General features: G+C 41.2%; 1 protein-coding gene across 1 annotated transcript; it reads right to left on the bottom strand.

Annotated features, from left to right (window-relative positions):
- Window positions 1–10,532: 10,532 nt before the first annotated feature.
- On the bottom strand, window positions 10,533–12,113 carry LOC110538059 (interferon a3). Its single transcript, XM_021624617.3, has 5 exons — window positions 11,560–12,113; window positions 11,330–11,401; window positions 11,019–11,168; window positions 10,788–10,886; window positions 10,533–10,673 (listed from the first exon to the last, which is right to left on the bottom strand). The coding sequence occupies exons 1-5, from the start codon at window positions 11,707–11,709 to the stop codon at window positions 10,584–10,586; spliced, it is 561 nt and encodes a 186-aa protein (XP_021480292.3). The 5' UTR covers window positions 11,710–12,113; the 3' UTR covers window positions 10,533–10,583.
- Window positions 12,114–23,547: the final 11,434 nt, after the last annotated feature.

Raw genomic sequence — 23,547 nt, forward strand, 5'->3', positions numbered from 1 at the left:
ATTTATTTGGGCTGCAATTTCTGAAGCTGGTAACTCTAATGAACTTTTCCTCTTTAGCAGATGTTACTCTATGTCTTCCTTTCCTGTGGCTGTCCTCACGAGAGCCAGTTTCATCATAGCGCTTTATGGTTTTTGCAGCTGCACTTGAAGAAACATTCAAAGTTCTAGAAATTTCCCGCATTGACTGACATTCATGTCTTAAAGTAATGATGGACTGTCATTTCACTTTGCTTATTTGAGCTGTTCCTGCCATAATATGGACTTGGTATTTTAGCAAATAGTGCCATGTTCAGTATACCACCCCTACCTTGTCACAACACAACTGATTGGCTAAAACACATTAACAAGAAGGAAAGAAATTCCACAAATTCATTACAGTGGAGTGTACAGTAGAGTACAATTCATTACAGTGGAGTGTACAGTAGAGTACAGTTCATTACAGTACAGTGTACAGGACAGTACATTACAGTAGAGCACAGTAGAGGATAGTTCGCTACAGTACAGTGTACAGTACAGTAAAGTAAAGAATAATTCAGTACAGTAGAGTACTGCACAGTAGAGTGTAGCCTACTTTATTCTAATGTACTAAACTGTACTGTACTCTACTGAATTAAACTCTACTGTACTGAATTAAACTCTACTGTAATATACTCTACTGAATTAATATATACTGTACTGTACTCTACTCTACTTAAATGTACTCTGCTGTGCTCTATTCACAGCGACAAACAGTGCATTCAACTAAGGTACAGTGAATTCGGAAAGTATTCATCCCCATTGATTTTTTCCAAACTTTGTTTAAGTTACAGCCTATTTCTAAAATAGCTAAAAAATATATTTGTCAATCGAGACACAAAACCCAATAATGACAAAGCAAACAGAGGTTTTTAGAAATGTTTGCAAATTCATTAAAAATAATAATTCTATCCACGTACTGTCCATAATGTCAATACATCCCATCACACGCACACGCACGCACATGCACACACACACACACACACACACACACATAAGTAGTGTTTCTTTGCATCAATTCGACCATGAAGGACAGATTCAGGCAGTCTCCCCTGAACACGATGTTGAGATGTGTCTATTACATGAACTCTGTGAAGCATTTGTTTGGGCTGCAATTTCTGAAGCTGGTAACTCTAATGAACTTCTCCTCTGCAGCAGATGTAACTCTGTGTCTTCCTTTCCTGTGGCTGTCCTCATGAGAGCCAGTTTCATCATAGCGCTTGATGGTTTTTGCAACTGCACTCGAAGAAATGTTCAAAGTTCTAGAAATTTCCCGCATTGACTGACATTCATTTCCCTCTTAGTGCAGTGATCCCGTTACTGGGATCAAAATCCACAACATCAGGTAAAGCTGGAGCGAGCCAAATTCAAGGGACAAAATTGTAATATTAAACATTCTTGAAAATACATATGTCTTACATCATTTAAAAGCTTAACTTCTTGTCAATTCAACCACTTTGTCAGATTTGAAAAAGGCTTTACGGCTAAAGCATACCATGCGATTATCTGAGGACAGCGCCCCACGTACACCAGCATTAAAAACATTTTCCAAATCAGCAGAGGCGTCACAAAAATCAGAAATAGCGAAAAAATAAATAATTTACCTTTGAAGATCTTCCTCTGTTTGCAATACACAACAAATGGTTATTTTGTTCGATAAAGTCCTTCTTTAAATCCCCAAAAAGTCAGTTTAGTTGGCGTGTTTGATTCAGTAATCCACCCATTCCACTCGTTCAACATGCAGACAAAGCAATCCCAAAAGTTATCAATAAACTTCGTCCAAACAAGTCAAACAACGTTTCTAATCAATCCTCAGGTACCCTAATATGTAAATAAACAATACAATTTAAGACGGAATGTAGTATGTTCAATACCGGAGATAAATAACGAAGTGAGCGCTCTCATCCACGCAAGACTACAGTCAAAATGAGAGCCATCCTGAAAACTACAACTACTAAGTCATTTTTCAAAAAACAAGCCCAAAACCCATTCTAAAGGCTGTTGACATCTAGTGGAAGCCATAGGAACTGCAATCTGGGAGGAATTCCTTTGAATATCCCATAGACAAGCATTTGAATGGACTGTGACCTCAAAAAGAGAACTCTGGAAGGATTTTCCTTGGGTTTTTGCCTGCCATATTGCCATATCAGTTCTGTTACACTCACAGACATACTTTTAACAGTTTTAGAAACTTCAGAGTGTTTTCTATTCAATGCAATTATATGCATATCCTAGCTTCTGGGCCTGAGTAACAGGCAGTTTACTTTGGGCACGTCATGTCGTGGAAATTTCCTCTATTTACCAAATCATGAGAGCAAACCACACACCAGTCAGAGTTATGCTTAATCTTCACCTTTAATAATAATTCAGCTTTTGTAATAGCATTTTGACTTTCAACAGTTCAGTATCTCTAATGAAAAGTTGAGAGTCCCAACATAATGGCAAATGGGATCCTTTATAGCAAAGATCCACCCCCCCTAGACGACATGACAAACCACAGGTCTTAGGAACTTACACAAAGAAAGACTTTACTTCAGAGAGGAGTATCCCCTAGCCAGACAGAGTTGGCTATAAATTATCGTTCAGTTTGGTCTCCTAAACAAAGCTCTTATTTCGTCCTTGGTACAAAATGGTACCAAGACATTACCCCCACCCTATGATATATATCAAATTGTCATTTAGATACAACCAATTCTAAATACAACCAATCCTGAACAAGCTCACGGAGAGGAGAGTGAGGCTATAGGTTAAGATAGGAGCAACAAAAGAGGGAGCATAGAATGATTCCAGACACTGCCATCCTCCTCTCCCCGATGGGAAAAGTAGGGAGTGACTGGCACACAGTCTTGTCCATTCGTCAACCAATATACCAGCATCATAAGAAAATGTTAGAACAGATCTTTCTTCATGATCACTCCAAGTGGACTCATCACAGTATGAGAGAAAAGCAGTTGATAGCTTAGATCTGAGACTGTACACCAATTTCTGACTTGGTTCTTTTCTCTCGGTAGAAGTGGTTTGGAAAGCCTCCTTCGACGCCTTTGTCACTCTTCTTCAGCCAGTTAGAGGGGGTTTTGAGGTACACACACTATTCGGTCCAATTATGTCTTCCATACATAAGGGAACATTTTGACATTTGCTGTATGGTTAGTGAGAAAGTCCATATTGCAAATGTACGGTCCCTTACTAGACGTCCGAAAACGTTTGTAAAATTCGCGGTCGGCGTCGGGCCGTGCGGTAGGGCCTTCACATCAAAGTTAAGGAGCCTCCGGTGTCAATAAAAAAAGAACCAGCCATTTATCTATCGTCATTTAAGAGAAATCGTACAATGACAAATTGGTGATGTTCAAAGATAGGTGTTTTATTTTTTCAACAGTTACAGATCCAGTTGCAGGGTGTTCATACGAATCTTTTTAAAGTGTGCTGCGGAGATTTCTGTGATTTTCTATGATTTTCTGAAATAACACACACTCACTAAACCCTCCGTAAATAACTCAGTTCTTAACGTAAATACTTAAAACCCAGGATTCTGTAAAGGCATACCTTAATCAGGATATGAGTTTATTTATAGCTTCCTGTGCCAACCGGAAGTGCCTTAAATGGTGTCATAGTGGCAGTTTCCAAGGGTTAAAAAGGTCAGATCTTTTCAAAACTTCATATGTGTGATTAGGCAACCCCCATAAACTGTAAGCCAGTCATTTCTCCCAACAGATGTCAAAGAAAAGCTCTCACACACACACACAGCAAGGATGGAGTGACAAAGTATGGTGCTTAAAGACACAGAGAGCAGGCAATGGCATTACCATAATCCCTAGGCCGTACCGAGTTCAACGAGATATCCCGCTTGACCGTAGCTCGCTCGGTCTAAGCGCAGCGACCATTAGAAAAGTAGGCCCAAAATGAAGCCTGCCCCACAATGTCATTTGCTTTTGGGTGACAGTGAGAGAACCGTTAGGGTGAGAAGCACAATTCGACGTCAGGTACGTTGCTGAGGTCCTCCCGATCCGTGCAAGCCTAACCTCGACCATGTGGCATTAACCCTTAACAGTTAAAAGAAGGTGTTTACATCAAACAGTTTGCATTGACTTCTCTCCCCATAGGAATACATTGCCTGCACTCCTAAATTCAACCTGAAGCCTATGTGGGTTATCAATGCTGTATGAACCTGTCTTTGATGACAGTCCATCAGGCCACTATGAGGTCTACCTGTGTTGATTCTAAGCTTCCTGGAGCAACCGGAAGTGGTTAAAATCACCCTAAAAGTGTTTTGAAACACATAACCTGTCATTATGAAAATCACTGTATTCAAACCTGTGTAGATCAGTCAATTCTTAACTTAAAGACTTAAAACTCAGGATTCTGTAAGTGGCTATCTCAATCACGACATGTGTTTACTTATAGCTTCCTGTGCCAACCGGAAGTGCCTTTAATTGGGTCACACTGTCTGTTTTGAAGGGTTAAAAAAGGCACATCTCTCCAAAACTTCATATGTGTGACTAGGTAACCCTCATGAACTGTAAATCAGTAATTTCTTCCAACAGATGTCAAAGAAAAGCTCTCACACACACACAGCAAGGATGGAGTGATAAAGTGCGGTGCTTAAAGACACAGAGAGCAGGCAATGGCATTACCATAATCCCTAGGCTGTGCCGAGTTCAACGAGATATCCCGCTTGACCGTAGCTCGCTCAGTCTAAGCGCAGCGACCATTAGAAAAGTAGGCCCAAAATGAAGCCTGCCCCACAACGTCATTTGCTTTTGGTTGACAGCAGCGGAACCGTTAGGTTTAGAAGGACAATTCAACCACAGGAATTCAACCACAGGAATGTTCCTAAGGTCCTCCCGATCCGTGCAAGCCTAACCTTGACCGTGTGGCATTAACCCTCTCCCCATTGGAATACATTGCCTGCACCCCTAATTTCAACCTGAGGCCTATGTGGGTTATGAATGCCTTATGAACCTGTCTTTGATAACAGTCCATCAGGCCACTATGAGGTCTACCTGTGTCGATTCTAAGCTTCCTGGACCAACCGGAAGTGGTTAACATAACTACGTCTTTTACGTTTTTTTATGGTTTGAACCGAAGGCGTTGTGAATTTTGGGGCAGCTCTGAAGTATGTGATAGTTGGCTACTAAACGAGTTGTAAAAAGTGGGTTTGGTGTCAGAATGATATCTAATTGACTGATGGACGGTGACTTGCTGGTGACTCTTGTCCAGTTGCAATATGTTTAAACAGTGAGGTACCATCACCAAAGTGACATTCTGAAATCAACCCTAACGAGCGATTGAGATGAACCAGAATCACTGCCCAGCCATCCCGAGTTCATCAGGCCAGTCAATTTCACATTCCTGCAGGATTTTTATAGCATGACAAATTCGTGATAGTACATGCCCATTGAACCATATTGCAAATGCACAGTGACTTTGCAAAAGTGAGAAAACATAAACAAATGGACATAATGAAATCAACACAACGAGCGATGGAGAAGACCCACTATCAATGCCCGGCCATCCTGTGTTCATCAGGCCAGTCAATGTTGCATTTCTGCAGGATTTTTGACCATGCCAAATTCGTGATGGTAAATGCCCATTGAAACATATTGCAAATGCACGTGCACTTGCAATATGATTCAACAATGAAAAAACATCACCAAATGGACATGATGAAGTCAACACAATGAGCGATGGAAAGCAACAACTATCACTGCCCGGCCATCCCGAGTTCATCAGGCCAGTCAATTTTGCATTTCTGCAGGATTTTTGAGCATTCCAAATTCGTGATGGTAATGCCCATTGAAACATATTGCAAATGCACGTGCATTTGCAATATGATTCTATAGTGACAAAACATCACCAAATGGACGTGATGGAAAGGAACAACTATCACTGCCCGGCCATCCTGTGTTCATCAGGCCAGTCAATTGTGCATTTCTGCAAGATTTTTGAGCACGTCAAATTTCTTATGTTATTTGGCCAAAGAAAAAGTGACTTTTGACTTCTTATGAAATCATATAAACCTTATGCACAAGTAAAAAAAAAAAATTCTAAGAAAAGTTGACAAAAGTATAGTTTGAGCAAAGTATAGTTTGACTTTTGAGCATGCCAAATTCGTGATGGTAAATTCCCATTGAAACATATTGCAAATGCACGTACATTGGCTATGAATAGTGAAAAAAACATCACCAAATGGACATGATGAAATCGTGATGGAAAGGAACAACTATCACTGCCCGGCCATCCCAAGTTCATCAGGCCAGTCAATTCTGGCATTTTGGCCCCAACAAAAGTGACTTTTGACTTTGACTTTTGACTTCCTATGAAATCATATTGCAAATGGACAAATCATATTCCTTATGCACAAGTTTAAAAAAAAATATTATGATAATAACATTTTACAAAAGTATATTCATAGAGTTCTTACACATGATTAATTGACTTAAAATCCAAACAATTTCTAAAAACGGTCCAGAAAGCACTTTTTAACGAGGGTGATTTTAACGAGTCTTTTTTTTTTAAAGTTCACATTTTCGACTTTTGACATCCTATTAAATCATATTGCAAATGGACAAAACATATGCCTTATGCACAAGTAAAAAAATAATAAAATAAATGATGATAATAAAATATGACTAAAGTATGTTGATACAGTTCTTATACGTGTGTAATTGACACAAAAATCGAAAGAATTTCGAAAAACGGTCCAGAAAGCACTTTTTTTTTTGCTTTTGGATGTTGACTTGTGTTGCATTTCCAATATGAAAAACCAAGGTGGAGCGCACTTGCCACCTGTTGGATTTTTGAAGTGTTACAACTGGCATTTGCCATATGGCATTTGCAATCAACTTTACACGAATCAACGCCGAATTGGGTAGTATTGGACACCGTATATATGGTTTGTCCAATGCCAATGACTTCCCATTCATTTTTGTCCATTTCAGGGGGGGGTATTCCCTTACAACCTGGTGCGTATCCGGGGGGAGGGGGATGAGTGGAAGACGGCATTTAGTACCACTTCTGGGCACTATGAGTACCTCGTCATGCCGTATGGGTTAATGAATGCTTCATCAGTCTTCCAATCCTTTGTGAATGAGATTTTCAGGGACCTGCACAGACAGGGTGTAGTGGTGTATATAGATGACATTCTAATATACTCTACTACTCGCGCAGGGTCCTTGGTCGACTGTTGGAACATGACCTATACGTCAAGGCGGAGAAATGTCTGTTCTTCCAACAGTCCGTCTCCTTCCTAGGGTACCTCTTTTCCACGTCAGGGGTGGAGATGGAAAATAACCGCATTTCAGCCGTGCGTAATTGGCCGACTCCAGCCACGGTAAAGGAGGTGCAGCAGTTCTTAGAGTTTGCCAACTACTACCGGAGGTTTATCCGGGGTTTTGGTCAGGTAGTGGCTCACATTACCTCCTTGTGGAAGGGGGGATAGTGCAACTGCAGTGGTCAGCTGGGGCGGACAGGGCTTTTGGTCACCTGAAGGCTCTGTTTACCTCGGTTCCCGTACTGGCTCATCCTGATCCCTCCTTGGCATTCATAGTAGAGGTGGACACGTCCGAGGCTGGGATAGGAGCTGAGCTGTCTCAGCGCTCGGGTACGCCACCAAAGCTCCGCCCCTTCTTTTCGAAGAAGCTCAACCCGGCGGAGCGAAACTATGATGTGGGGGACCGGGAGCTGTTGGCTGTTGAGGTGGACGCGGACATCGAGCGGGCGTCACATGCAGAGCCCATTCCCCCTGAGTGTCCAGCTGGGCGTCTGTACGTTCCGTTTGATGTCCGCGATCGTTTGATCTGTTGGGCTCACACGTCACCCTCCTCTGGTCATCCTGGCATTGGTCGGACAGGGTGCTGCCTTGCTGGGAAGTACTGGTGGCCCACTTTAGCTAAGGACATGAGGGTTTATGTTTTCTCTTGTTCGGTATGCGCACAGTGCAAGGCACCTAGACATCTGCCCCGAGGGAAATTACAACTCCTTCCCATTCCACAACGACCGTGGTCACACCTATCAGTGGTTTTCGTGACGGATCTTCCCCCGTCGCGGGGAAACACCACGATCCTGGTCATTGTGGATCGGTTTTCTAAGTCCTGCCGCCTCCTTCCTTTTCCCGGTCTCCCTATGGCTCTACAAACTGCGGAGGCCCTGTTCACCCAAGTAATCCGGCACTACGGGGTGCCTGAGGATATAGTTTCTGATTGGGGTCCCCAATTCACATCTAGAGTCTGGGGCGGTACTGTCACGACTTCTGCCGAAACCGGCAACTCTCCTTTTTCCGGTGGTGTTCAGCGGTCGACGTCACCGGCTTTCTAGTTACCACCGATCCATGTTTCATTTTCTTTTTCTTTTGTCTGTATTACACACACCTAGTTTCAATTGCCATATCAGGTTCCTTATTTAACCCTCTGGCATACATTTCTGTTCTGTCCATGATTGTTGGTGTCTTAGTGGTTGTTGTAGGTGTTAGTTTGTATGTATTTTCCTATTTGAAATATTGCTAGAATTTTTGTGAGTAAACTCAGTTGTGTTGCTCAAACCTGTGTCCTGCGCCTGACTCCGCTACATCTCTGCACCCAATCGCTGACACGGGCCAAACAGGCCCCCATTAACATCTATGGTGCTGTATTGGAGCGGGTCGAGAGCTTCAAATTCCTTGGTGTCCAGATCACCAGAAAACTTTCATGGTTCAAACACACAAAGACAGTTGGAAGAGGGCACGACAAAACCTTTTCTCCCTAAGGAGACTGAAAGGATTTGGCATGCTTCCCCAGATCCTCAATAATTTCTACAGCTGCACTATCGAGAGCATTCTGACCGGTTGCATCACCGCCTGGTATGGCAACTGGTCTTGATCTAACCGTAAGACGCTACAGAAGGTAGTTGGTACGGCCCAGAACATCTCTGGGGCAAAGCTTTCTGCCTTTCGAGAACTATATAATAATAGACAGTATCAGAGGAAAGCCTATGAAATTGTCTGAGACTCCAGTCACTCAAGTCATCGACTGTTTTCACTGCTACCGCACGGCAAGCGGTACCAGAGCGCCAAGTCTAGGACCAAAAGGCTCCTTAACAGCTTTTACCCCCAAGCCATGAGACTGCTGAACAATTAATAAAATTGCCAATACAGTGACACCCACTCCTCCATGTGTTTTGTACACTGCTGCTACTCGCTGTTTAATATCTATGCATAGTCACTTCACCCCTACCTACATGTACAAATTACTTCAACTAACCTGTACCCCCGGCACACTGACTCAGAACCGGTACCCCCTGTACATTTCCTAGTTATTGTTATTTTATTGTGTTGCTTTGAATTATTTGTTACTTGTTTATTTGGTAAATATTTTCTTAACTCTTCTTGAACTGCACTGTTGGTTAAGGACTTTTAAGTAAGCATTTCATGTTACGGTTTTCTTCGGTTGAAAGAGAGTCGGACCAAAATGCAGCATGGTAATTTTCATACATGTTTAATAATGATGAAAAAACGAACAATACAAAAACAACAAACAGACCGTGAAAACCTATACAGCCTATCTGGTGCAAAAAAAAACACAGAGACAGGAACAATCACCCACGAAACACTCAAAGAATATGGCTGCCTAAATATGGTTCCCAATCAGAGACAACGATAAACACCTGCCTCTGATTGAGAACCACTCCAGACAGCCATAGACTTTGCTAGAGAACCCCACTAAGCCACAATCCCGATACCTACGAAAACCCCAAGACAAAACACACCACATAAATAAACCCATGTCACACCCTGGCCTGACCAAAATAATAAAGAAAACACAAAATACTAAGACCAGGGCGTGACATTTCACGGTAAGGTCAACACTTGTTGTATTCGGTGCATGTGACAAATAAAGTTTGATTTGATTTGAAATATCATACCCCATCTCCAAAAAAATGCAAACCTCGGCAGTTACTGTAATGCTGTTAACAGGTCTTGGGGGTATGATATTTGTGCGTCTTTAACTTTCTCACTAATCATTATTCACGATTCATTCAGGATTGCTGTAATCATGTCCGATCCTGTCTGTTTGTTTGCCATGGTGCTGAAATGTCTTCTTATCTTGCCTCCACTGTGGACGCATTTAAAGGGTTTCCCAGCCGTTATGCACGGGTTGTGTGATATCATCAGTCTTCAAGTTTTAAGACACAACAACACTGTGTGACATTATCAGGCCTATCTAAGGACCTTTTTATTAGGACCATATGTAAATATGTTAGATTAAAAATATATTTCAGCTGTTAGAGGTCACATTAGTTTATTTCAAATGTATTTAATCGTTACAATAACGAACGTTTCCAATATTGTTGCAATAATAAATACAGCATGCAATGGTCTTCATAAATACAAAAATCAATGCATGAAAACGTTGTTACATTTTCTATAGCCTAAAAATACCTAGCACATAATACATTATTCAGTATAAAATGTGTTTTACTTCGCAGAGTTGTGAATTCACATAATAAATAAATAAAACATATATAAAAATAACCGTGTAAATAAATAGTTGAAAAAATAGAAGTATAAATAAATAATCTCTACACACACACGAGGCTCATTGGTTAGTCAATATTATTGTGACTAGTCTTAGCATGTGTTTCAGCACCACGTTCCTTATGCCTTCCCAGCCGCTTGCGCTGTATTCCTGCATGAACGAAACACACATGTAATATTTTAGAATAGACACATGTTGTGTCATCACATATGAATATATCCTTATTTGGTGAATGCACTCTCTTGGTAAGACAAATTGACATACCTCGCGTTTCAAGTAATTATTCAGGAATTTGAAGTGAAGGCTCATATTTTTGTTCACTCCTTTGTCAGATTTTGGTAGTGTAGCTCTTATAGCCTTTACCTGTTGGAACAAAATATAAGTCATTAATGTTATGTTATGATTCGTTTAAATCACATTATACGGCAATCTAAAAAATATAGGATAATGTTTGCCTTTATTGTTAATAGAAAATCACAAATCACATAGACTTACACATTGGTCCAGCTCCGAGGTCTGGCGATGCAGGTCAATCATAAACTCGTCAACTACTTTCTGGTCCCAGAAAGAATCATAGTTATCACTTCTGTACAATTTCTCAATAGCGTTCAGAGTTTGCGAAATGAAGACAATCTTGTCGTCATCCTAGAAGAAGAGTGATTTGTATTAGTACATGCCTTATGAATATCAGAAAAGTATAGCAAATGTTGTATATTCGTTAATATCTAATTATATGGCCTACACTATGAGAAAAAACGTTGAACCAAAACCCTTTTTAAATAGTGTAGGCTATGCATATGTCTTACCTTGAAATGATCGACATGTCTGTATTCCTCGTAAGGGAAAGTGATCTGAGGTTCTCGAGAGACCACATGACCCTGAGATGCCAAAAAATAAAAACAAACGATTGCAATATTACTATTGTATACATAAACAAGTAACTGGATCAAATGAAACACAGCAGCACATTAAATGTTGAATAGATGACAACTGTTCAATGACCAGGAACAAGTTAATAAACATTACAGTATCCTACCATTTCCCGAAGCACCGTTATGGTGTTGTTGCTGAACACTTGGAACATGCTCCGAGACGGAGGAAGTGTCCTCATCCAAGTGCATCCGAAGGTTTTATGCCATGTGCAAATCGTCAGGATCAAGCACATCCAAAAGTTTATTGAACCCATTGTATCGTAGGTCTACTGTAGTTCTCTGTCTCTTCGCTATCAACCGAGGGGCAAAATTAGGCAGACTTCCGAAAGACAGCCTATACTTTGTATAATTACGGGAAAAAAATAGGTTTTCCTCAAAGGACAAAGGGATAAAGTGTTCTTCCTGATCGATCCTCTTCTCGAAATCCAGAGTCAAGTCATGCTGCAATCTGTGTCGATATTTTATACAAAGATTTTGAAAGGTGTTCCGAAAGTGAAAGGTGGAAGTCCCGGTAGACAGGCGCTTTCATACCTGACAGTATATTTTTCGGCCTGGAGACAACGCACGGAAAGGACAGGTGCATCTCTCGAAGACTTGTTCAATTCTTGACTGATTTGTTATTTTATTTTGAAATATTGGATTACCAACCAGGAACATGTTTTAGATTTTTTTTTATTACTTGTGAATTCATTTTAGTCAGACGACAGCGTAAATTAATATGCATTTATTTGCATTTCGTTGTCCTTTCACTTCGGAAACAATTGCGTTTAAATCTCGTCTTCGCAAACGCATCACCTTTTCATTTACACATGGAAACTATGGTATCCAACTACGTTGGAATAACTTGCTTAAAGGGTAAATGTGGTTTCCGGACCTCGACTTCCTTTTTAAAGATACAGATCAACGTTGTATGGGTTACATCAACTACACATTCAACATTACTATATTTCGTTTTAGAAACGGGTTTTAGTGGTCTTATTTAATTTCGTAGACCAGCTTCTTTCTGCACACGGCTTTCAGAATAAGACACTGGTAGCCTATGCAGTGCACAGGCAGTATATACCTTGACAATATTGCTTACCTTGACATGAGTGCTTAAATTGGAGACTGTATTTCGGGTGCTTTTGAATCTGGGCCTACACGCACTTGTGAGTAAAATATGTCTATCACGTAGATCATTTGTCAAAGTATTCCGTATTCGTGTGTTTTTATTGGACTTTTATCCAGATATGTGAGTTTATGTTACCTCTGCATCTATTATCTTTCCACTGTAGAGACTGAAGAGTAACAGCACGGTTAGCGATTGCTATACTCCATTGAACTAACATTCAGAATGTCGAGTTATAATTATGTTGCATGATATCCAGTAAATATGTACTTGCTAGAAGTAATAACTATCTGAATCAACAATGTTTTACAGTGATATGATGATGTCTGAAAGGGCGGGAAAGTATGGCTGGAATTCAGAGTATTGTAAAGGAGTTTATTGTTTTTCATTGAAGATGATGTTGATATGCAATTGTTAGTAGGAATAACATCTAATTTAGTATAACATTTAAACGAAAAAGTCGTTGTATTTCAAGGTTGCATCACACCACAGAATTTTACAAAATTGCTAGGACAATTTCAACCAATGTAAGGCGTGTTTGTATCTTAATTTAAATATCATAGCCTATATGGAAATAATTTGCAACACGGATAAATAACAAACATATGAAGCTTACAGTGGTACATTTAATTTAATCATCAAAATGACATGTTTTGCAGAAATGAACTAAAAGTACTGCTACTCTCACACGTGTGTTCTTGGCATTTTTGATTTCTTATAAAAATCCCTCGGGATGCTCCACATTTCAGCTCTCACGACCTCCCACGAGCACAAGCTGTAGCGCTGAAATGAAAAACACTTAAGTGAAAAGAATACATTATACACCATAGGTATAGGCTAGGCCCACTCCAGCCCTCTCAGTAAAATGCAACCTATAAGATGCTTTACCTCAGGTGAAAGAAAGTCGTCCAGCTGTTTGAAGTAGTTCTTAACCATATCACCAATTGGAATGTTTTGACGCAGTAGCATGTCTCTGACCTGAAATAGTAAACAACAAACAACATTAAAATCAATATCCATGTGATTACTTGAATAATAATAGTAGAAATAAAAAAGTGTGCAACAAGTTACAGTTAACAAATGAAACATAACCAAGAACGTACACATTCCGAATAGGTCATATATTGTCGAGCAAGAAGGTCTTGGAGCTCCCTGAGATTGATGTAATTCCATTTCACAAGAGTTATGTTTTGTTGGAAGAGCTCGCTGGCTAGTTGAAATGCAAGTCTCAGTGTCCAAACCTTTTCCCCCTCCTGTAATCAGAATAACACTTCGTGTAACCATGCGATTGAACTTGACTAACACAGAAATTGTAGACACTCATGATCTCCTGAGCATCACATCTTCCGGCGCCGACAGAGATGGCCGCCTCGCTTCGCGTTCCTAGGAAACTATGCAGTTTTTTGTTTTTTTACGTGTTATTTCTTACACTAGTACCCCAGCTCATCTTAGGTTTCATTACATACAGTCGAGAAGAACTACTGAATATAAGATCAGCATCAACTCACCATCAGTACTACCAAGAATATGTTTTTCGCGACGCGGATCCTGTGTTCTGCCTTACAAACAGCACAACTGAGTGGATTCCATGCAGCGACCCAAAAAAAAAACAACTCCGAAAAAGAGGGAAACGAGGCGGTCTTCTGGTCAGACTCCGGAGACGGGCACATCGTGCACCACTCCCTAGCATTCTTCTTGCCAATGTCCAGTCTCTTGACAACAAGGTTGATGAAATCCGAGCAAGGGTAGCATTCCAGAGGGACATCAGAGACTGTAACGTTCTTTGCTTCACGGAAACGTGGCTCACTGGAGTGACTCTATCCGAAGCGGTGCAGCCAACGGGTTTCTCCACACATCGCGCAGACAGAAACAAACAACTTTCTGGTAAGAAGAGGGGCGGCGGCGTATGCCTTATGACTAACGTGACATGGTGTGATGAAAGAAACATACAGGAACTCAAATCCTTCTGTTCACCTGATTTAGAATTCCTCACAATCAAATGTAGACCGCATTATCTACCAAGAGAATTCTCTTCGATTATAATCACAGCCGTATACATCCCCCCCCAAGCAGACACATCGATGGCTCTGAACGAACTTTATTTAACTCTTTGCAAACTGGAAACCATTCATCCGGAGGCTGCATTCATTGTAGCTGGGGATTTTAACAAGGCTAATCTGAAAACAAGACTCCCTAAATTTTATCAGCATATCGATTGCGCAACCAGGGGTGGAAAGACCTTGGATCATTGTTACTCTAACTTCCGCGACGCATATAAGGCCCTGCCCCGCCCCCCTTTCGGAAAAGCTGACCACGACTCCATTTTGTTGATCCCTGCCTACAGACAGAAACTAAAACAAGAGGCTCCCACGCTGAGGTCTGTCCAACGCTGGTCCGACCAAGCTGACTCCACACTCCAAGACTGCTTCCACCACGTGGACTGGGACATGTTTCGTATTGCGTCAGACAACAACATTGACGAATACGCTGATTCGGTGTGTGAGTTCATTAGAACGTGCGTTGAAGATGTCGTTCCCATAGCAACGATTAAAACATTCCCTAACCAGAAACCGTGGATTGATGGCAGCATTCGTGTGAAACTGAAAGCGCGAACCACTGCTTTTAATCAGGGGAAGGTGTCTGGTAACATGACCGAATACAAACAGTGCAGCTATTCCCTCCGCAAGGCTATCAAACAAGCTAAGCGTCAGTACAGAGACAAAGTAGAATCTCAATTCAACGGCTCAGACACAAGAGGCATGTGGCAGGGTCTACAGTCAATCACGGACTACAGGAAGAAATCCAGCCCAGTCACGGACCAGGATGTCCTGCTCCCAGGCAGACTAAACAACTTTTTTGCCCGCTTTGAGGACAATACAGTGCCACTGACACGGCCGGCAACGAAAACATGCGGTCTCTCCTTCACTGCAGCCGAGGTGAGTAAGACATTTAAACGTGTTAACCCTCGCAAGGCTGCAGGCCCAGACGGCATCCCCAGCCGCGCCCTCAGAGCATGCGCAGACCAGCTGGCCGGTGTGTTTACGGACATATTCAATCAATCCCTATACCAGTCTGCTGTTCCCACATGCTTCAAGAGGGCCACCATTGTTCCTGTTCCCAAGAAAGCTAAGGTAACTGAGCTAAACGACTACCGCCCCGTAGCACTCACTTCCGTCATCATGAAGTGCTTTGAGAGACTAGTCAAGGACCATATCACCTCCACCCTACCTGACACCCTAGACCCACTCCAATTTGCTTACCGCCCAAATAGGTCCACAGACGATGCAATCTCAACCACACTGCACACTGCCCTAACCCATCTGGACAAGAGGAATACCTATGTGAGAATGCTGTTCATTGACTACAGCTCGGCATTCAACACCATAGTACCCTCCAAGCTCGTCATCAAGCTCGAGACCCTGGGTCTCGACCCCGCCCTGTGCAACTGGGTACTGGACTTCCTGACGGGCCGCCCCCAGGTGGTGAGGGTGGGCAACAACATCTCCTCCCCGCTGATCCTCAACACTGGGGCCCCACAAGGGTGCGTTCTGAGCCCTCTCCTGTACTCCCTGTTCACCCACGACTGCGTGGCCACGCACGCCTCCAACTCAATCATCAAGTTTGCGGACGACACAACAGTGGTAGGCTTGATTACCAACAACGACGAGACGGCCTACAGGGAGGAGGTGAGGGCCCTCGGAGTGTGGTGTCAGGAAAATAACCTCACACTCAACGTCAACAAAACTAAGGAGATGATTGTGGACTTCAGGAAACAGCAGAGGGAACACCCCCCTATCCACATCGATGGAACAGTAGTGGAGAGGGTAGCAAGTTTTAAGTTCCTCGGCATACACATCACAGACAAACTGAATTGGTCCACCCACACAGACAGCATTGTGAAGAAGGCGCAGCAGCGCCTCTTCAACCTCAGGAGGCTGAAGAAATTTGGCTTGTCACCAAAAGCACTCACAAACTTCTACAGATGCACAATCGAGAGCATCCTGGCGGGCTGTATCACCGCCTGGTACGGCAACTGCTCCGCCCTCAACCGTAAGGCTCTCCAGAGGGTGGTGAGGTCTGCACAACGCATCACCGGGGGCAAACTACCTGCCCTCCAGGACACCTACACCACCCGATGTCACAGGAAGGCCATAAAGATCATCAAGGACATCAACCACCCGAGCCACTGCCTGTTCACCCCGCTATCATCCAGAAGGCGAGGTCAGTACAGGTGCATCAAAGCTGGGACCGAGAGACTGAAAAACAGCTTCTATCTCAAGGCCATCAGACTGTTAAACAGCCACCACTAACATTGAGTGGCTGCTGCCAACACACTGACACTGACTCAACTCCAGCCACTTTAATAATGGGAATTGATGGGAAATGATGTAAATATATCACTAGCCACTTTAAACAATGCTACCTTATATAATGTTACTTACCCTACATTATTCATCTCATATGCATACGTATATACTGTACTCTATATCATCGACTGTATCCTTATGTAATACATGTATCACTAGCCACTTTAAACTATGCCACTTTGTTTACATACTCATCTCATTTGTACATACTGTACTCGATACCATCTACTGTATCTTGCCTATGCTGCTCTGTACCATCACTCATTCATATATCCTTATGTACATATTCTTTATCCCCTTACACTGTGTACAAGACAGTAGTTTTGGAATTGTTAGTTAGATTACTTGTTGGTTATTACTGCATTGTCGGAACTAGAAGCACAAGCATTTCGCTACACTCGCATTAACATCTGCTAACCATGTGTATGTGACAAATAAAATTTGATTTGATTTGATTTGATTTTGAAAGCGTTGGACTTTGGACCATTATCATTTCCACCTCTGGGATATAGCCTCTTGGTCTCCTCTCCTATACCACACACATAATACACATATCTCAATAAAATAACAAAATATATGAATGAATTAATCTCCAATAATCCATTTTCATCTAGAATAAATAAATTGTGATATCACAGTATGCTAAAGCCTATATTCAGAGCCCTATTTCTAAATATGTCTGCCTATAAGGTCAATTTGTAACAGGTTACATAAATTGACCTATCATGGAAAGATCATTGAGGGTCTGGTGAGTTTGATGAAGATAATGCATTTGCTCTTTTTGGTCACTGCATTTAGCATAAACAACCGGGTAAAGAACAATTACACACAGAAGATGTACCACAAAGGAGACATTAAGAGTGGCCATGTGTCCGGTGAGTTGATAAATCCCTGAACACGACTTCTAAACGGTCGGCTACCTACCCTACCTTCATAGCCTCCCTCATTGAAATGCCATGGATGAGGTAATTTGTTAAACAAGGAAAGTTCAACTGGGGAAAGTGAAAGAGCATTGAAAATTCCATTCCTCCACCTTGCAAAGCTGTTGACGACATTTTGCGTTCTTGTCTTCTGTGTGTATATACACATTGCGCTTCACGCAATGTATTTTCAACACAGTAGCCTATACATTTTGTACTTCAATTTTATATTTATTGAGTAGGGTTGATAGCCTACAGTATAAGCGTTTAAAAGCATACTTTTTTTAACATCCCTTCTCTCAAGGGATGGAACGTGTAACTATTTGCATAGCTACTCTGTTTCAGAAAGAAGAACATGATTATAATAGTTGGACTCCACACAGCTGCTCCAATGCAGTTATCTTAATATACTACATATAGCATCCATGGCATTTCATTATTTATTGTAAAACATAGTGACATTGGAGTATAAAAAGGTAAATGTATTGTTAAGAGCTAGATACAATGCCATGAAGGTGTTTTCCTTACAGTTTCTATAGGCCAAATAAAATAACATGAACAATGACTGCTCAGTGCTCACTGTCAGCGAGCTACTATACAGATTAAAGTCCTTTGTTATTTTGTATGACTGCACGTGGGACAGGGTCATACTTGAAGGGCTCCAGCTTTGGCCAAGTTAACGTCCATTTTGATTTTTCTTAGCAGGTTTAACCGAAATTACGCAGCAGGGTTAGGATAATTAACGTAGCAGGTTAGGATTATTAGGTTCAATTTAGGAAAAGAGTTAGGGATAGGTAAAATGCCCCCCAAAACGTTGTACATTAATTTGACAATTAGGAACCCTTATAGCCATGACCGTGGGCCAGCCTCTGTCTCGGCAGATGATGACATCGGTGATTACACACCATAATCGCTTTCACTTTCGAAAACCAACGTTTTTACATATTACTGCATTTCGTCATCTATCTTTCCCAGCAGGTACAACATTGTTTGCGTGCAAGGCTAGCTCACTCAACATTATTACATGCTTATTGCATGTTCTGTTAATAGCAGCCAATGGGTGGTGTTCAAAGTAGGCCTACATTTTGAAAAAAGCATGCAAGGCTTTAGGTTAAGGTTAATCCACTTGTCCATCAGACAAGGAGGTGACTGAAAATGTTGTGTTGTTACATAAAAAATAAAATGCATTATTATTCCCATACCATTATTAGAGAGAAATATGCACATTATGCTACCCTCCACCTATTGGCTACTTAGCTTATTCAAGACGCATTCAAAATGCAACAAAATGCAACACTGCCCCTTTAAGGAATACAAAAATCTCTGAACCTGACTGGCTTTTCAAAGATGGATAGAAATGCACACATTGTGTGCTCTTGTAGGAAGCAACTACTCCCCCATTGTTGACCAGACATTGGCTAAAATGGGATAATCGCTCAATAACTAGCAAAGAATATGAACAAATGTACACAGGTGGCTACATGCAGCTCTCACGTCGATATCAAAGCAAGCGCATTTTCCCTAGTTCAAAGTGAATGGCTCAGAGCCATGTATGGCAATGGCTTTTTGCAAATATGTCTAATGCAGCTCTGATTGGTTATGGTGCACTGGTCTGCGTAGTGTATGGTCCTGCGTCGTGCCTGTCAATACAATAGATTCATACTCCAATGCGCTCTGCCTACAAGAAAATGTATTGCACAGTTAGTTTTGCATACTAAGTCTTGCATAGTTCGTTTTGTTTCGGTATGTTACATTGAAAGTGGCTTCTCAACTTGACAGTTTATAAAGGCACTCAGTGAAGTAAGATTAAAGGCAACGGACAGTCTAGATTCTGCATAGTCCGTTGATTCGAGCATTCCCACAGTAGAGTGAAACGTTAATAGAGGTCACTAAAAGGGAAAATTCTAGAAGGTTGAGTGATGTTCAATCTAGTACTTCTCTGAGCAGGCTTATATTTATTCTGCTCGGCAGCCCAAGGGAAGCTGTGCTCAGATTTGAGGGAACATTGCTTGTACCGATCCAATTAATTAATTAATTAACGTTAATTACCTATCCAAGCCTTTCAGATCTATATGTTTGTAGTGGGTAGGGGTTGTTTCTGGACAGGACTGCCATTTCCACCTGCCCTTTCCCCCCTAATGGAATTCAACCCACCGCTGTGCCTTGTCTGACTTACAAATCTATAGATGGAATCTACTGTATGTAGAAATAGGGAATTTTACATCTCTCCACTGCTAAACCATTGGTTTGTTAGTCAAGTGCTTCATAATCGTTGTCACAGGGGGTTTAAAAGATGGGTGTGTGCCTCATTTATTTCAATGTCCTACATCTGTGTAATATAAATCATTCAAACCACTTATGATTCATCAGTGTGATTAAAAAAAAACATCATCCTTTCTTCTCCAACAACATTGTATATATATATATATACACATACACACACACACACACACACACAGTCTTCACCTTATGGATTTGGGTCGACCGGATGAAAGGTGGGTCCTCCGGAGGTGCCTGTCCTACACTGCAGATACATCTTCCTCCTCCAGTCTGGTGTTGCTCCTTAGCTAGTCCAAGTATGTGTTCTCTGGCCTTCCTTCTGCTGACACCTTGCTGTGGTTGCCAGATGATTAGTTCACTAAAGCTGTTTAGTTAAGCTACGGAATACATTTAATTTCTTTTCCCAGTATTTCATGTACCCCAAATATCAACCAGAGGGAAGCACTATTTAACATTTTAGTGTGAATCCCACTAAAGTGTAAAGCTCTAAATCAAAACATAACTTTGGACCTTTGTTTAATAAGAATTAATGACAACACAGACATTATGGAAAGTGGTCAAATATTTATTTAAAACAAATAATAATAATAACAATATTAAGCAATAAAAAAAAAGTATAATAATATTGTTTTATATTTTTGGACATTATATTTAGAGATGCCCCCACCCTCACAGTAATCAACATGTAAAATACACTCAGCGGTCAGTTAATTAGGTACACCAATCCTGACTGCCATCAGCATGATGCAAAAGGAACCGGGATTCATCGGACCAAGCAACCTTTTTCCACTTCTCAATTGTCCAGTTTTGGTGATTGCTTTCCCAGTGGAGCCGCTTCTTGTTTATAGCTGGTAGGAGTAGAACCCATTTTGGTCGTCTGTTGCAATAGACCATCCATGACAAGGAGCCACAAATGGTTATTTCTGAGATGCCGTTCTGCTCGCCACTGTTATACTGCGTCATTATGTGGTGGAAATGTAAAATTCATGACATACTATACTGTTTAATTAGACTTACTATGCTGTTTTTGGTTAGATAATTTTCCATTGTTATATGTTAGTATTTTGCTGATACAGGCTAATCTTATTCGCCACACTGTGGGTATGGATGGAACATCAGTGATGTGTACTCCGAGGAACTTGAAGCTGGTTACCTTCACTGAGGGCCTGTCAATGTGGATGGGGGCGTGCTCCCTCTGCTGTCTCCTGAAGTCCACGATCAGCTCCTTTGTTTTGTTGACCATGAGGGAGATGATATTTTCCTGGCATCACTCCGCCAGGGATCTGAAATCGGAGCAGATAGCCAGGGCGAATTTACGAAGCCTCCGGACGCACAACGACTATACTGTTTAGCCAAGTTAAGAATGATGCGAATATTCAAGTCAATAACTGTTGGGTAGCCACATCTTACTCAGTCTGTAAGTCTGTGTGTACAAATAAGAGTTGTTTGGGTGCGACCTCAGTATGTGACATACTGTTTCCACAATCTACAGGAACTTAGATGTGTGGAAACATACAGAAAGGAACAGACATTGGTGGCAACGTCAGCTATCTAAATGTGAAAAGACAAGCTAATTCAGCTTTTACACACCACGTTGCGTCTCTCTTTCCACCAATCTGCTAAACTGCCACTTCGACAAAATAGGATGTACTTTTTCTATTAAAGCAGAGACATCTCTGCTTGTTGGGCTTTCCTAATGATGCATTGATTAAGTGGTTGTTATTGACTGCTTCATTTTTGCAAATCTTATAAAATTGTTTGAAAGAATCTGCACTCTTCTTATAGAATTTCTCTAGCAATTTGGCGACAAGGACGGGATGGCTAACTCCGCTTACTGATTGCTCCCGGGGAAACCGAGGTTAAACTGCACGCTTTGGCTGCGTTAGATGTGGCTACCCAACAGACTTTCCAATGGTAGAGTTATCATCTGCATTCAACTGTGCGAAACAATTCAATGTAGTAGGTGGTATTGCCATATCAGGGAAGACATTTCAACTTGAATGCAGAGGCTGACAAGGTTTAGCAAATTCAGCATCTTTCTCACTTGACCTAAAATGAAAAATCATCTCTCTCTGTTGTGAAAAATAAATTAATGTAAATCAATGTGCTACACAATCATTCCGTTAGAGGAGATTCTTTGGCTACTTTAAAAGTTACAGACTAACCTACCTGTTGATAATGGGTGTCTTCAAATAACAAATTACTATTGAATGTTGATGTACACATTCTCTTGCAAGCACTGCACCCGAAAATGACCCCTGTAGGTATTTAAAAAAAAATATATATAGTTATGCAAGTTGTCAATTGTGTCCAGATTGAGAAATGAGCCTACATTTCATGCTCGGAAACAATAATCAATGGTTTATGTCAGCCCACTCACCAAATCCTGAATACGTTTGATGTTGTGCTTATCCTCTCTTGGGTTGTGGGCAGTATTTTGAATTTTGGATTAATGAGGTGCCCAATGTAATCTGCCTGTTACTCAGGCCCAGAAGCAGGGATATGCATATGCATGGTAGTATTGGATAGAAAACATTCTAAAGTTTCCAGAACTGTTAAAATAATGTCTGTGAGTATAACAGAAGTGACATGGCAGGCGACAACCTGAGCAAAATCCATCCAGGAAGTGGGATATTTTTGATGTGGGTACTTTTCTATTGAATGCCTGCCTATACAGTATGTATTTGGATAGGACCCCAATTGCAGTTCCTACGGCTTCCACTATATGTCAACAGTCTTTAGACATTGTTTCAGGCTCATATTCTGAAATACGAGGAAGAATTAGACCATTCTTTCAGTGGACTCTAAATTAACCAGAGCTGTTTTGAGCGCGTGACTGATTGCGCACCGTTCGTTGTTTTTCCTTTCTATTGAAGACGCTATTGTCCCGTTGAAATTATATCAATTATTTAGACAATAGACAACCTGAGGATTAATTACAAACATCGTTTGACATGTTTCAACGAACTTTACAGGTACTATTAGGATGTTTTCGTCTGCATGTCGTGACTGCCTTTGAGCCAGTGGATTACTGAACAAAACGAGCCAAGAAAACTGAGTTTTTGGGACATAGAGGGACTTTATCGAACAAAACAAACATTTAATGTGTAACATGAACTCCTGTGACTACAAACATATGAAGATCATCAAAGGTAAGTGATTCATTTTATCGACATTTCTGACTTTTGTAATTCCTTTACTTGGTTTTAAAATGTTTGTATGCTTTTGTAAGCGGAGGGCTGTTCTCAGATGGTATGCTGTCCTCAGATGGTAACATTTTATGAATGTTCATTTTGAGTATTTCACTATTTTGAATTTGGCGCTCTGCAATTTCACCGGATGTTGCCCAGTGGGACGCTAGCATCCCACCTGCGCATAAGAAGTTATTTATGATTTTTAGAGGAGCGTCCTTCCATG

Source organism: Oncorhynchus mykiss, chromosome 12 (genome assembly GCF_057628025.1).
Source record: "Oncorhynchus mykiss isolate SJ-2025 chromosome 12, ASM5762802v1, whole genome shotgun sequence".
Lineage (NCBI taxonomy): Eukaryota > Metazoa > Chordata > Actinopteri > Salmoniformes > Salmonidae > Oncorhynchus > Oncorhynchus mykiss.